This window comes from Balaenoptera borealis (assembly GCF_965194805.1).
Source record: "Balaenoptera borealis genome assembly, chromosome: X".
Taxonomy (NCBI): Eukaryota; Metazoa; Chordata; class Mammalia; order Artiodactyla; family Balaenopteridae; genus Balaenoptera; species Balaenoptera borealis.
Genome location: NC_138881.1, coordinates 123,945,997 through 123,961,845, shown reverse-complemented (window position 1 = coordinate 123,961,845; position 15,849 = coordinate 123,945,997). Strand labels below are relative to the sequence as shown.

The following is a 15,849-nucleotide window of genomic DNA, read 5'->3' as shown; positions in this document are numbered from 1 at the left end:
CCACATGCCGCGGAGCAACTGGGCCCGTGAGCCACCATTACTGAGCCTGCGCGTCTGGAGCCTGTGCTCCGCAACAGGAGAGGCTGCGATAGTGAGAGGCCCGCGCACCGCGATGAAGAGTGGCCCCCGCTTGCCGCAACTAGAGAAAGCCCTCGCACAGAAACGAAGACCCAACACAGTCATAAATAAATAAATAAATAAATTAATTAATTAAATTAAATTAAAAAATAGCAACACATTAAAAAAAATTATTCTGCCATGAGGATATATCAATAAAATAAAGCAACTTTCCAATAATATAAAGCAATTTCCACATTGGTAAGCATGAAAAGTAATGGACAAACCTGTCATAAAAACAGACCCAAATACCAGTTCTCTTCTTTCTACTTTAATATGGCAAAATGGAGATTTCTGGAGACGGATGTTGTTCCCATCACAGGCCACCGAAATCACCCTCAAGGGGATTTTGAGTGGCGGTAAAGTCCCTTACAGGCTTGGATCTTTGCACCTCACCAAAGGAAGCATCTTACAGGCATGGTGACACCATCGGGCCGCAGGCCCTGAGCTGAGGCTGGACCGGTGCCTGCCTACAGAGTACCTATCAGCACCCATCAGCGTGTGCTGTGTATGAGAGGCCTGACTCAATGACAGTGTTCAGATCCAATCCTTTCCCTGACCAAAACCAAAATGACAGGGACCGTTTTGGCCTGCCCTGGGGCCAGTTTACTTTGGTCTGATACCAGGGCAAGATCACACCTGAATTCAGATCGGGAGGGCCCTCTCCAAACAGCCCAGGCGATGGCTTTAATGCGGGTTAAGAGCATGTGATCTGGAGTCTGTCCGGTTGTGGTTTTGTTACTGTGGCCCTTTGGGTGACTCACTCAATATCTCTGAGTTTTGGTTTCTGCTGCTGTAGAATATAATACGGCTGACTCCTTTGGGCCTGTAAAGAAAGAAAGCGCCTGGCACGCCGTAGGCACTCAGTAGTTATGAGTTAGTTGAGGTATTGGCGTTATCCGTGCAAGTCTAATCCTCAGTGAGTTCCCTGAGGGAAGGATGTGCAGTGTTCCACCCTGAGGTACCACCCTGCCTCGCTCAGAGCCTTACACACAGTAGGGGCTCAACCCATTTTTGCTGAAAGGAATGAAATCGCGAACGAATGAATATACATATGGATGCAAATCAGGTAGAAAAGAGGAGATACTTGACTTTTCCCTGAGAGAAAGAGAGAGAGATGTTTGTTTCTAATTACAGACGTGTCTCATAATCCACCTGAAACATACAAATCTTGGGCACATGAACAAAGACACACAAATCCAACCTGATCTTTCAAGATTTACGCTCCCTGAGCACAAACGCTACGTTTGCAGCTTTTGTAATGAAAGTGGAAATCCAAAGCTGCCGTCAAAGGGGGCCCAGTTTTCAGTCTTGGTGCCCGTCAAGCACCAGCAGCTTCGGTGCTTCTTGACACGAACATTCCAAATGCCAATATTGCTTGTTGTCACATTAGCCAATATACAGTCCTCAAAATAAAATCCTCTTGAGGTCTGATTACTCTTCTTAAGGACCTCATGCTGATTCATTTCAAACTGTGAATTACCTTTAATTCACAGCTTGAACAGGCTGCCAAATTTTGTTTTCTCTGCTCCCAGGTGGCTGTCCCTGATGCAGTGGAGAACTTCCAAAAATATATTAAGTCCTTAGGAAAAGTTGGCAAGCTCTACGACGCAGGGCATACAAGACAGGTTAAAAGCAAGAGTTGGCACACGTCTCAGTTTGAAAGCCAGAATGGCTGCAACCAGTGACAGTCACCAAGATTCCCAGTTTACTGGGAGAGTTTACTTTGGCTTTTGTAAGCCTCAAACTGATTAGTAGTATTTCTAAATTCCAAGTACCAAATCATGTATTCTGATTAAGAATTAATCTGATTATGAAAATAACAGTCATTTTTTTCCCCCTGCCTCGTTACACAGTTACTTTGCTACAGAAAGTGTGTAGCAGACCAGACGTCTACTTAGGAAAGAATATATGAAGTTGCTAGAGGTGGGAGTTCTTTCTCAAATCTCAAATCAGATTCTCAGAGCAAACGTTTTCAATGAAGAAGATTTTGGTAGAAAGATGGTCAGGATTTTCATGAATGTGTTTTTCATTTCTTGGGGTTTTTTGGTAAAAAAAATTTGTTTCAAAATTCATCTAAGAAATGATGTAATGTGTTACTGGTCATAGCAAACCAGAAAACATTCTCATACTATTTCTATTCCCTGTGGTAATGAAATCTTCATACCACATCAATACAAGTTTAGAGATAATGATCTTTCAGTTAAATCAAGCAATTTTGACGAGGTTTTGAATCATCTAAAACAGAGAGGTATAATTTCTTGTGGGACTGCTTCCCATCAACTTCAGTTCTTCAAGTCTATTTGAAGGTTGTGCCCCGACCCCAATAGATACCGTGAGAAGGGACAGCCCAGTGGGAAAAGAGGGGGCTTTGTGCATTCAAGCTTTCCCATGAAGAGCAGTGTAACTGACTCGGCCCTTCTGTGTACTCATAGCCAACATGTCCATTCGAGATAAACAGTCAGTTTGTCCTCCCACTGGACTGTGTATACTTCATAAGGAGGGACAATATTCTAGCTTTGTTTTTCTCATCTGTAAAATGGGAATAATTTGGAGCCCCTCCGGGTGGCTGCTAAGTATAATGGGGTGATGTATATAAGAGCACCTGGCATGGGACCTGGCACCTAGCCTTGCGCACGACCCAACAGCACAATGATTATTGTCACAGGTGCCCGCCATTCCTGTGAGAGTATAATGTCCTTTCCTCCTAACCAGTGCTACATTCAAGCATTTGTCCATGTGGCATGCCTACCTGTCACCCACAGGTAAACTGGCCACAACTAGACTGTCTTTGTCAGGCCTTTTGTCAGCTCTCTGGGTCCATGGCTGTGATGTTTTCAGACCCATACCTAATACCGTAAGTGGAGGAACTGGTATTATGGCAAGGAAAGAACAGCCTATGTTTACATCTGCCTTTACGTTGAGCTTTTATGGAAATTATCCAGGAATCTTCAACAGCATGCCCTAAAACACAGGAGCTACTTGATTAAAAGGGGGTCTGGATGATTTCCAGCCGGACAGAGTCTAAATGCAAACAGCCGAGGATGACAAAGGAACTGCATATCTGGAACTGCCATTTTCTCAACTGTCCTCACAAAACTAGCTAAAGTCAAGGACTGACTCGATGGAAACCCTTGAGCTCATGGTTGCTGTCTGAAAATGCTTCTCAGGAAGCATCTGATCTGTCCCTATTCAGGACAGCTCATGAAAGACCAACAGAGTCATGTATTTTGGTAAAGCCACTGTATTGACAAGTAATTGACAAGATGTCATAACCAGCTAGATGAAGCCATCCAACCCAATGAGGAAAATCCAAGTTCTTTGGATTTAGTTTCTGTTTTCTCCTCCATTGTTCCTTAATGGCTTCATGCAGAAACTAGAAGGTAACCCAGTGTCTGGGGTGTCCATTCAATCCCTGAATCTTCCAATTGAAATAAATGGGTGCTTTAGATGCAGAACGAACGTGATATTACTGTACAAATACACAACTCCACAGCATGAGAAATACAATTTGACCTTCGACAGCCCATGCCCCACTCTCTTTTTGGGGAGAGAGACCTTTGTTGAAGGAGGCTTGAAACTCCACTGGATTTAGAAGACCTGGGTGAGGCCTGTTCCGAGACTATAATACAACTCAGACTCATGCAGGCTGAGGGGAACAACACCTGCCAGGTCTTCTTTCCTCCAGAAATTATTAAGGGTTAAAGTTAAATGCACTTTGACCTTGAGTTTAATTACTAATGAGTATAGCTGTTTACATTTGAATTGTGACAAGTGTTTGCGTATATACCTGTATGCGTATACAATCTGCTCATTACTTTGCTTCATTTCCCTCAAGGGACTCTATCTCTATACTCTGAAATAAAAATAAATTCCCCCATGATTTAAACTCGCACCCTCTGAATCCTAGGCCAGTGTTTTCCCCCAATACCATCACTGTCATGGGGCAGAGGCTCAAGCCCAGATCTTGAAATTCCCCCAGTCCCATGCTCTGGCCTCCTGGGCAGTCAGCTGGAGCAGGTAGGATGTCACCATTTAGATGGACACCCCATAAAAAGCACTGTGTGTCAACGGAGTATGCTGAGCGAGAAAAGCTCCCCTTCTCCAAAGGTCAGTGATCCTGCTGAGCCGGGAGCACAGAGCCTGGCCGGTTCCCAGCTTGCACTCAGGGACTCCTGCACCAGTGTTTCTCAGACCTGGTGCCGGGGCGTGCAGTCCTTATAAACAATCCAGGCCCAAATGGAAGATCTGCATTTTGTTATCCAGGGAAACGAGGCCAAGATGAGGAAAACAAATCAAGTAGCCCAGGAATTAAGGGATTCTGATTTACAAGACTCCCGTCTCTCTCTACTGCAGGGACGGGTAGGAGCTTGCCCAGGACGTTCACAAGCATTGGGAGGATGTCTCTCCTGCAGCAGGGCTGACTTGGGGCTGCTTCCCACCAAGCTCTAGCCACCAGCAGCCTGTCTACACTCAGGATGTTCTTAGTTGCCTAGAGGATTGCCCTGCCAGATGGAAAATCCTAGAAGCTGACTTAAAAATAAAAAGCACACCGTAGTGAAATATGCGAGAATGACTGGAATGGCTAAGCTGATAATAATTTGGAAGCTAAAAGTAAAAATAATTATTACAACTCTGACCTGCCCTGTGTTAAACCTATACCCTACCACAAGAAGGGAATTTACTGCAGCTGAAGTCTGATGAACAATGCCTGGACTTTGGATCAGGCGGCTAAAAAGAGAGCAGTTCATTCATAAAACAGACTCAGTGTCTTCCAGTTTTATGGATGCCTCCTATAGAGAACCTTAGTCCTACTGAATGCACTATATACCCTGTGCTATGAAGTGCTGTTCTCTGGAAATGCAGCCTCTAGCTATAAACCACAATTGACAAGTTTATTTCTGTTAGTTACAAACTACTGAAATATTGCATTTTATGGTCTATATGGAAATCAGCATATTTCACAGCAGGAGCCTGATACTCTTGCTTTAGGAATGGGATCATTTTACAATGGAAAAGTATTTTTATGTGTTTTCATATTTGGAAACCTGCACTGATTTCCTGAATGCTCAACTGTGTGTGTGTGTGTGTGTGTGAAGTTTACTGGCTTTGTAATAAGAGTGGGGCAAGTTAGGAGTGGAGGTAAGGAGAATAAGGTCTATTGTTTACTAGGATAACAAGGGGGAGGGCAATTCAAAATGATTACTGGAAAAGCTGAAATGAACAATATCAAAGATGATTTTGATTTCCACGTTTCCATATAATTTGGTCCTTAAATCAAGGTTATAGTTTTATTTTCCTCTTGTCTCTTTTTTTTTTTTTCCTCGATTCTTTAAATGGAGGATTCTTGGCTGTTGAAATGGAACCTTGAATTAGAAGGCACAGATCAGGCCAGAAAACCAAATAAGAGGTCTGGTGATGGGGTCAGGGCTTTGGGGGCTTTGCCACTAAACAGACCCAAGAATGTGGAAATACCATTGACTTTCCCAGAGCCTTAGTCTATTTGGGAGTCATTCCCAGTTGTTTTATGCAATTATTCGTGATCTTCCAAAAGGTGAGCAATTCAAGTGTGCCATTAGGCCACTTGAATGTCATAAATTATTTCATTTTGAAAAATTTCAAGTATGTGACTATTACTCACATAGAAAAGTCAGCTTCCATTTTCTACTATTAAGAATGAAAGAAGTTGTGAGAGAACTACTCCCTTGATACTCTCTTGGACAAATGGCTATTACAAAATCTACAACGGTTAATCTGAGGAAATTGGTTTCTCCATACCCCTCCTTCAGTGAACATTAATAAAAAAGGAAGACAGTGAGGAGAGAATTGCAGGGCCCTGGCTTCTGAACTTCAACCTAGCGTCAAGTAACCTCTTATTCCACCTCCTTCTGGCTGCCCTTGTTTATCTTTAATATACAGTCACCGGACGACCTGCAAACAGCAAGGTCCCGGGCTGAGTGGCCGGAGCAATCCACCCAACCTCTCATGTCCGAGCATGGCTGCTTAGGCGGGTCCTTTCTCCATCCTAATCGGTGGTGGCTGAATATTACATATAACGATGCCTGTGGCTGAAGTTACACAATGCTCCAACAACCACTCAAGAATCACAGCTGTGCTGGTGTCCCGGGTATTGACCCAGCCTGTATCTTCTACACCATCAGAGAGCCTAGTGGTGATGTCATTCATTTTGACTGTCACTTGCCTATCGTGGGAAATCTCATTCTCCCCTCTAACCACACCCCATGTTATTATGAGGCAAGGTTCCTGCTTTCAAGGAGCACAAGAGAGAACAAGATTCGCTCAGCACCGAAGCACCTTTTCCTTGTGAAATGCCCCCGAAGAAGCGTGTTTCAGAAACCTGAGTACTTACGACTTGAACGGTACTCACTTTGTAGAAGCTCTGCTGGTCGGGTCGCTCCACTCTGAAAAGAAAACGCACAGACATTTACCATCCATGTTTTCTACTGTCAGATGATCATTCTGAATGAAATTGGTCTTGAACATGCAGCCCTTCCAGTTATACCCTTTCACAGAATCCTGCCATGAATAACAGATGGGAGAAAAAAGAAACCAATTGGATGTGCCACAATGTGACTTTTTATTATTGTTGTTATTCCATGTTTTCATGATATTAGGTAGGAAAGAGAAGAAAGTGAGGGAGGAGAGGAGATGCTGGGATCAAGGATTTTTTTCAAAACACCTACTTTGTAAGGCGAATCCTGGGGTCAGATGCTGGGATTCCTATAAGGAAGAACACATACAGTACAAACATTAGTTAAATGATACAAGAGAAACAAAAGGTCTATTTGTTATCGCTGAAGATATAACTTGACGGATGTTGGCCAATAGGAAACCACTGTTAAGGATTCCATTAATTAGGCTACTGTCTGCAGCTCTATTTGAAGGATAAACATTTGCCAGCCAAACCAGCTACAACACGGCCATAACTGCCATTTTATCAGAATTACACATGACTGGTATCTATCTGGAAATGTGTGCAACATGGGAACAAATGACCCATATGTGTGAGATTCAAGTGTATAATTTCTCACTTAGCTAGGCAATGACACCTCTATGGAAGTAAAGGGGACTCGGTTCAAACAAACAAGTGATTGTGATTTTTGTAGAAGTGTAAATAACACTGTAATTAATAGATTTGCTCAGTTGTTCTATTTTATAGAAACAACTCCAATTTTCTACCTTGACGGTGACACACATGCAGTAGATGTATCTTATTTTCACAACAGACACGTTCTTAAAACTTCATCACAAATTTGGTGAAGTACAGGAAGCAATTTGAACTATGCAAGTGGAACGAATTATCTAAAGGGATTTAAATTTTATTTGAAAGTCACCCTCAACACAATTCATTCAGGGTTTTGAGAAATCCGGATTTGCACACATCGGGCTCTCTGGGAGCATGGACACCTGTGTGGATCCTGACACGACTTGCAGGCAGAAGCTCTGCCTTGATGCACAGGGCACGCACAGCTCCTTGCAGATGGAGGAGAGAATATCAAAGGCAAAGCAAGTGTTCCGAAACCGGAGACAATGAATTCAAGCAAATACAAGAACTCGTTATATCAAGAACATATATATATATATATATATATATATATATATATATATACATACACACACACACACACACACACACACACACACACACACACACACGTATGTATAACTGAATCACTCTGCTGTACACCTGAAACTAACACAACATTGTAAATCAACTACAGTTCAATAAAAAAATTTTAAAAAGAAGAATTAGTTGTATCAATCTGCTGCAAGTAATCTACTCTTTAAGGCTAATCTTGCCACCCTATGGAATAAAAATAAGATCACAGCATCATTTATCTTTAAGAGAAGTAAGCAAGAACAATGATGCTGTGTTTGAAGCAAAAGTAAACTTTCCAATCGATTTAGCATGATTCTGTTGCCCAAGAGACTTATCTTCTGGCATGATTACTACTCCAGAAGATGACCATAAACTCCACAAGAGATGGAAAAGGCCTCTCAACTAAAGGGCTGTCACCAAGCCCACATAGCTCAAAGCCTTCTTCCCCTCGCTGCTAGACAACTGACTTTTGACATTAGACCCTAACAAGCTTGGCCATTTGATTCCTACCCGTTAGCAAATCATAGATGGTGAGAAAGGGGAAACACTTCTAGAGGCACAGCCACTAGGAAAATTGGGACGAGAAAACCGACAGCACAGGGGGCCAAAGAAAATGACACAGCAAAGTTAGAACTTAAAAAGCACAAGAGTCTATGGCCATTCAATATAGAGGCAAGCATTCCTAGCCATCTCAATAGCTCCCGAGGACACAATTAGAGCATAGTATAATATTACAGCGCTCTACAATAACTGATGCAATAATGACAAGTGATCAAGAAAGGCTAAAGCATGTTCAGGATAATTTTTATAGGAAGTCAGGAAAATATGAATTACATTTCAAAATGATTCCTATTACGTGATTCCTATGGAAGGATAACCTTTGGTTATCCAAGAATTTCAATTATCCAGATCACCTCATTTCCCAGAGTGCCAAATAAATGAAGAGTTAACCATTTGCACGTCCTTAATGATATACCAATATTTCTACCTGTTATTTTTTTAAAGAGATTTCATTACAATTGTATAGGGCAAGTTTGGGCTTGTATACCTGGGGTGCTGGCCCCTTCCGCCGTGCAAGCTCTGTCGTGAGTGGAAGAAACGGATGCTTTCTGAGAGGGTGGTGTCACCTAGTCCTGGTGCAAGCACTGAGGAAAGGGCCAGCACCCCAGGTACATGTATTTGCTGGAGACACCCACGTTTTGGAAGATGGAATTTGAACTGGAGCATCTGCAAATCGGTGTGATAAAACATCACCAGAACACCTGGATCTGAAGACTGGTTCACTCGTTTATTAGCTGAGTGATTCTGAGCATATTACTTGACTCTGCACCTTAGTTTCCTCCTCTGTAAATTAGGGAGAGTCAAATTACCGACCTCTTTGAGTGATAGTGAGGATTCAATTATTTACTATGTATTAAGTGCTTAGAATCAGGCGAGGCACATCGAAGCATTATATGCATTGTTAATATTATTGTGATTTAAAATGTACTTTTCTTTCAAACCAACATTTTGGCAGGAATCAAGCGAAACAAAAGAGTGGGTGGGTAGCCATCCTGGCTTCACCATTTTATCCCACTTGCTTCTACCTTTATCATGTGGCTGATGGTAGCACAGATAATTGGCCGAAAATGCAAATCAGGCCTGATTCCAAATTGTGCACTTACTACAAGAGCCCATTTCAACAACCAGTTCTATTGTAAACACTTGCAAATGTCAAAATTGCGACTTGCACGAATTATCTCCAAAATTGGAGAACACAGCTAAAAACACTGCAATCGCTGTACAAGTGCTGGATTCAGTGCCCAAAACAGATGAATTGATCCCTTGGCTGAGATGCCAGGGAGAAGGATACCAAGCCCAGGGATGTCTGACGAGGGAGAGTGGCGCTCCAGGAAGGAATGACATACCCCAGGACAGGGACAGAGGGGGTGGCCGCTCACAGTTCTGACCCCTTTCAAAGGTGGGAGGGGATAATTAAACACAGTTTAGGCCAATGTTACTCTCAAAACGATGACTCTGAAAACTAAAGGATGTGATTGGGTTTCTCTTACAAATAAAGTCCAAACTCCTTGGCTGGCATTCAAGGCCTTTCCCAGAGATGCACTTATTTGCCTGGGGTTTGTGTCTCTCTGCTCCCCATCACACAAACCAGGATCCAGCCACTCGAGACTGTAATAGTCTGCATCCCATCACATCCCTTGAGTGCCTTTGCCACCCTGTTCTGCATGGAGTGTTCTTCTCTGGAGCCCTTCTCCACCTGTCAAAGTTGTAAGCAGCCTCCAGGTGCTGCCACCTCTGAGCACTTCATCAGTGCCCCCAGGGAGTGTTAGATCCTTCCTGGGCCTTTTATTCTCTATGAAGACACGTGCTACATTGTTCTGTCGTTTTGTGTTTTTCTTCATCCCTAATTTTAAGACTATCATATGTCCTCAGTAAGTGGTTTTTGAATAAATGGACGAATGGGTGGATGGATGGATGGATGGGTGGGTGGATGGATGGGTAGATGGATGGATGGGTGGATGGATGGGTGCATGGGTGGGTGGATGAATGGATGGGTGGATGGATGGGTGGATGGATCGGTGGATGGATGGGTGGATGGATGGGTGGGTGGGTGGATGGATGGGTGGATAGATAGATGGATGGATAGATGGATGGGTGGATGGGTGGATGGGTGGATGGATGGATGGGAGGGTGGGTGAATGGGTGGATGAATGGGTGGATGGGTGGGTGGGTGGATAGATGGGTGGATGGATGGGTGGGTGGATAGATGGGTGGATGGATGGGCGGATGGATGGGTGGATGGATGGGTGGGTGGGTGGATGAATGGATGGATGGGTGGATGGATGGGTGTATGGGTGGGTGGATGGATGGGTGGATGAATGGATGGATGGGTGGATGAATGGGTGGATGGATGGGTGGATGAATGGGTGGATGGATGGGTGGGTGGGTGGATGAATGGGTGGATGGATGGGTGGATGAATGGGTGGATGAATGGGTGGGTGGATGGATGGATGGGTGGATGGGTGGGTGGGTGGATGGGTGGGTGGGTGGATAGATGGGTGGATGGATGGGTGGGTGGATGGGTGGATGGATGGGTGGATGAATGGATGGATGGGTGGATGAATGGGTGGATGGATGGGTGGATGAATGGGTGGATGGATGGGTGGGTGGGTGGATGAATGGGTGGATGGATGGGTGGATGAATGGGTGGGTGGATGGATGGATGGGTGGATGGGTGGGTGGGTGGATGGATGGGTGGATGGATGGGTGGGTGGATGGGTGGATGGATGGGTGGATGAATGGATGGATGGGTGGATGGATGGGTGGATGGATGGGTGGATGAATGGGTGGATGAATGGGTGGATGGATGGGTGGATGAATGGGTGGGTGGATGGATGGGTGGATGGATGGGTGGGTGGATGGATGGATGGGTGGGTGGGTGGATGGATGGGTGGGTGGATGGATGGATGGGTGGGTGGGTGGATGGATGGGTGGATGGATGGGTGGATGGGTGGATGGGTGGATGGATGGGTGGATGGATGGTTGGGTGGGTGGGTGGATGGATGAGTGGATGGGAGGATGGATGGGTGGGTAGATGGATGGATGGGTGGATGAATGGGTGGATGGATGGGTGGATGAATGGGTGGATGGATGGGTGGGTGGGTGGATGAATGGGTGGATGGATGGGTGGATGAATGGGTGGGTGGATGGATGGATGGGTGGATGGGTGGGTGGGTGGATAGATGGGTGGGTGGATGGGTGGATGGATGGGTGGATGATTGGATGGATGGATGGATGGATGGGTGGATGGATGGGTGGATGAATGGGTGGATGGATGGGTGGATGAATGGGTGGATGGATGGATGGGTGGATGGATGGGTGGGTGGATGGATGGGTGGGTGGATAGATGGATGGGTGGGTGGGTGGATGGATGGGTGGATGGATGGGTGGATGGGTGGATGGGTGGATGGATGGGTGGATGAATGGGTGGATGGATGGGTGGATGAATGGGTGGATGAATGGGTGGGTGGATGGATGGATGGGTGGATGGTTGGGTGGGTGGATAGATGGGTGGGTGGATGGGTGGATGGATGGGTGGATGAATGGATGGATGGATGGATGAATGGGTGGATGGATGGGTGGATGAATGGGTGGATGGATGGGTGGATGAATGGGTGGGTGGATGGATGGGTGGATGGATGGGTGGGTGGATGGATGGATGGGTGGGTGGATGGATGGGTGGGTGGGTGGATGGATGGGTGGATGGATGGGTGGACGGGTGGATGGGTGGATGGATGGGTGGATGGATGGGTGGATGGGAGGATGGATGGGTGGGTAGATGGATGGATGGGTGGATGAATGGGTGGATGGGTGGATGAATGGGTGGATGGATGGTTAATCGGATGGAAGGAAGGAAGAAAAGAAGGAAGACATTATTTTTTTCTTTTAAAGTGTGTTACTAGAATATCCATGTCTACTCAGGCATTTTAAAAACTGATGGTGAGAAAAAATTCTTACTGAGAGCAAGTGAGGAAAAAAATTATATGAAACATTTGACTAGAACTGTAGGAGAAAAAGTTCTGTCAATATGGTGTGTTGGTGTGTGAAGATCTGCCTGCTTGTGAACGAGGACTACAAGTGATACACAAAAGTGAAAACTGATCCATTAGACTGAAGAGTATAGGGGTTTCTAATTAAAAACAATCTTGGATGTTGTTCCACCATCTACTGGGTCTTTCTTAAGGGATGAGTTCACTCCTCTCTCCAGTCCACAAGCTCTGGGCACAGTAGCTTGGCCAGTGGCGGTGCTCTAGGCGTTAGGATTCGCATGCCAGCGTCTGGTGGACATTCTCTTCAAGATGCTCTTTCAATAAAATGCTATTTGTATTAACAGCCCGAGGGACACGAGAGAGTCTACATTTTATGGCGCTTAGAACACCAAGGCCATTTCTATTTTTAAGAATCCAACGGGAAGATTGGTATAACTGACATCAGATCAAGGAAAATGGAGCAAGGAAGATAACTGACCTGTCCTGGGATGGAAAATGTGCTCTGCTCAGAGTTTCCAGAAGTATGCATGGCAGTGAGAGGAGTAGGCCAGGGATGGGTCATCTCCTGATGAGGAAAAACAAAGCAACTTTATTTGCGGGCACTTCGAAAAATGAAACACCTTCTTGGCACTAAACATGGTAGGCCCTTTCTAAATACTTACTGACTTAATTGGCCTACTTTTTTTCAGGGGAACATTCGGTCCCTTCCCCTGCTCCACACTGGTGCTTGAAGCCTATCTGCGAGACAAAGGGCCATCCCACATCCAATTGCACATTGCCAGTGACGGTGAGCTCACTACCGCTCAAAGCAGCCTGTCCCGTGTTGAGACGGCCAGATCACACTATTCTTCCTGGCTGGGAGCTAAAAGCCTGTCTCCCGGGAGTTTCTACCTCTGGATCGTATTTTGAAGCCGCACAGAACTCATCACCTCTTCTTTCGCCTGAGAAGCTGTTGGGAGACAGCAGCCATATCCCCTGGTGCTGTCTTTTCGCCAGGAGGACACATGGGTGGCTTGTTCATTCACTGATCAAGAACCTTCTACTTTTCTTCTAATGCTTGAGTTCCGCGTTCTGTCAACTATCTCAGGCGCTCCCAGGAGGGAGTCCGCATTGCCTGGGCTCCTCTAACTCGTGGTGTCCTGTTTCAGGTGTGATCTGCCAGCTCAGGGGAGGGCAGCACCATCACCACCCTCGTTCTGGATGCTCTGATAGTCATTTCTCTTGATGTAGCCTAACAGTTAGTGACAAGACTGCAGCCACGCTATTGACACAGTGTGTTTGTGAGTTCAAGTCTTAACGTTGGAAAAGCCCCTCTGGTGCCCACTCACTGCTATCAGTGGGGGCACCTTCTCAGTTCTTTCAAACGCTCCTTTTGAAAAGAGGTGCTATTCAAATCTTGCTTGAGTCTTAGGGCTCGTGGCCAACGTGCTTTACCTGAAGAGTGGGGATAATTAAATCACATGCTCAACACCCCGGCCTCAGAGAGATGACAAAGTTTGTGAAGCAGGAGGGTGCCAGCCTGTGCTGGATTCATCAAACATTTTGGTATATAAACATTAAATCTAAAAATCAATGTAATGATGGAAATGAAGGAGAGCTTGGAGGGTGGGGTGGATCAAAGTTTATGAAAGGCCTTTTTAATGAGTCAGTTATATAATACTTTTTCCCAGTCTTTATGGGTAACATAATTAGTCATTTCAAAGGTAATATTAATAACTCTCAGGTAGCACTAAAACATGTTTTTTTCCCCTTCTATAATTATCCAGTTCAGAAAGAGTCTTTGATGTATGCAGAGCTGTAATGCAACGAGATACTTCACAGATTCATTCACAGTGGCACTGCTGCAGCAGAATTTGTAAGTATGGTTCAGAGGAGCCCTGACACAGATTATTCTACCTGGCGCTATTTAAAAAGAGGCTGTAAGTACATTAAAAATGCATACAAGATTTAGAGGGGATGCTTAACCTACTTAAGAGATAGACTATTTCCAAGTGTTTTCGAGTTGTGCATTTGTACGCAGTTGATAACGTTCGTGACAAATGCTACTTATGTATTCATCAAAACTGGCCCAAAGTAACTCTACGTGACAACAGTTTAAAGCTGAATTTCCAGATACTCTGTGTCTTTAAAATACTCAATGATTTCTTTTAAATTTTATATAGTTTTTCCTGAGTAAGGCTGGTCTTCTCCAATATTAGTCCATCATTTAAAACCGTGGTCCCCAACCCCTGGCCCACAGACTGGTACTGGTCCGTGGCCTGTTAGGAACCAGGCCGCACAGCAGGAGGGGAGCGGCGGGCGAGTGAGTGAAGCTTCATCTGCGGCTCCCCATCGCTCGCAGTATCACCTGAACCATCCCCCCCATCCCGTCCATGGAAAAACTGTCTTCCACGAAACCGGTCCCTGGTGCCAAAAAGGCTGGGGACCACTGATTTAAAAGACACAGGTCCGGGCTTCCCTGGTGGCACAGTGGTTGAGAATCCGCCTGCCAATGCAGGGGACACGGGTTCGAGCCCTGGTCTGGGAAGATCCCACATGCCGCGGAGCAACTGGGCCCGTGAGCCACAACTACTGAGCCTGCACGTCTGGAGCCTGTGCTCCGCAACAAGAGAGGCCGCGATAGTGAGAGGCCCGCGCACCGCGATGAAGAGTTGCCCCCGCTTGCCACAACTAGAGAAAGCCCTCGCACAGAAACAAAGACCCAACACAGCCATAAATAAATAAATAAATAAGATTTAAAAAAAAAAAGACACAGGTCCTACTGAGCCACAGTCAACCAAAGGGCAGTAAGCCCCAGCCTGGGATAGGCGTACTGTCTCTTCAGCAACCACGGAGCATGCCTCGATCAATGAGGCTTCGTTATCCATCCCTTTCCATCACTGGCTTTTAGAGGTGTGCCTCTGGGTTTATTCAAAGGTGTTTCAGACACCTGGATGGATGAATCGCTTCTCGAAAGTGTACCTTCTCCCCCAGGTCTGCTGTATTTATTGGGCGGCAGAATGGGATGATCTTGAGTTACTGTCGGAGCGCGCTGCCCCGCTGGCCAATCCACACGAAGCTATTGATACGTACACTGTCACATTTTCAATGACAACTGAGTCTCTGTATTTGAGAACGTGAGATTTCATGAAGCAGCAAGCTGGCTCTGCGGCACCACCAATGCATTTGACTAAGATAGGGAGGAGGCAGCTGAAAGGAAGATAATTTCCTGAAAGACTGTCTTCAGCAAAGAACCTCGGTGCAAGCTCTTCCACTTCTCAAAATGAGTTAGACCTGGAACGTGCACGAAGCTCACAGCGGATTTTTCATTGTTATTCTTTTCACTCACACGTGAAGGATATTAATCTGTTTTTATGTTCTTGCTACTCCCAAGATAAGAACACGCACCCACCCTGATCCACCTGTACTAATCCTCTTCCTGTTCATCAGGTGGGGATGAGCACCTGCTCCAAAGTGTTGCCAAGGCTTTGGCAACAGGCTCCAGGGCTGAGCACCTGTACTCAACACAAGCATGACTGCTCCGCTAACCCCAAAATTACACACACACACACACACACATGA

The 15,849-nt window shown here is 45.4% G+C and overlaps 1 protein-coding gene across 4 annotated transcripts in view; it reads right to left on the bottom strand.

The window, feature by feature from the left end:
• Window positions 1-15,849, bottom strand: part of AFF2 (ALF transcription elongation factor 2) — a 482,808-nt gene that overhangs the window by 141,487 nt on the left and 325,472 nt on the right. For 2 of the 4 annotated variants that reach the window (XM_082376043.1, XM_082376044.1), the window contains exons 5-7: window positions 12,767-12,853; window positions 6,822-6,858; window positions 6,506-6,539 (exon numbers count right to left, since the gene is read on the bottom strand). In XM_082376043.1, the coding sequence (XP_082232169.1) occupies window positions 6,506-6,539; window positions 6,822-6,858; window positions 12,767-12,853 (158 nt within the window). The remainder of the gene's footprint in view (window positions 1-6,505; window positions 6,540-6,821; window positions 6,859-12,766; window positions 12,854-15,849) is intronic. The other 2 variants (XM_082376045.1, XM_082376046.1) reach the window with 1 other exon arrangement.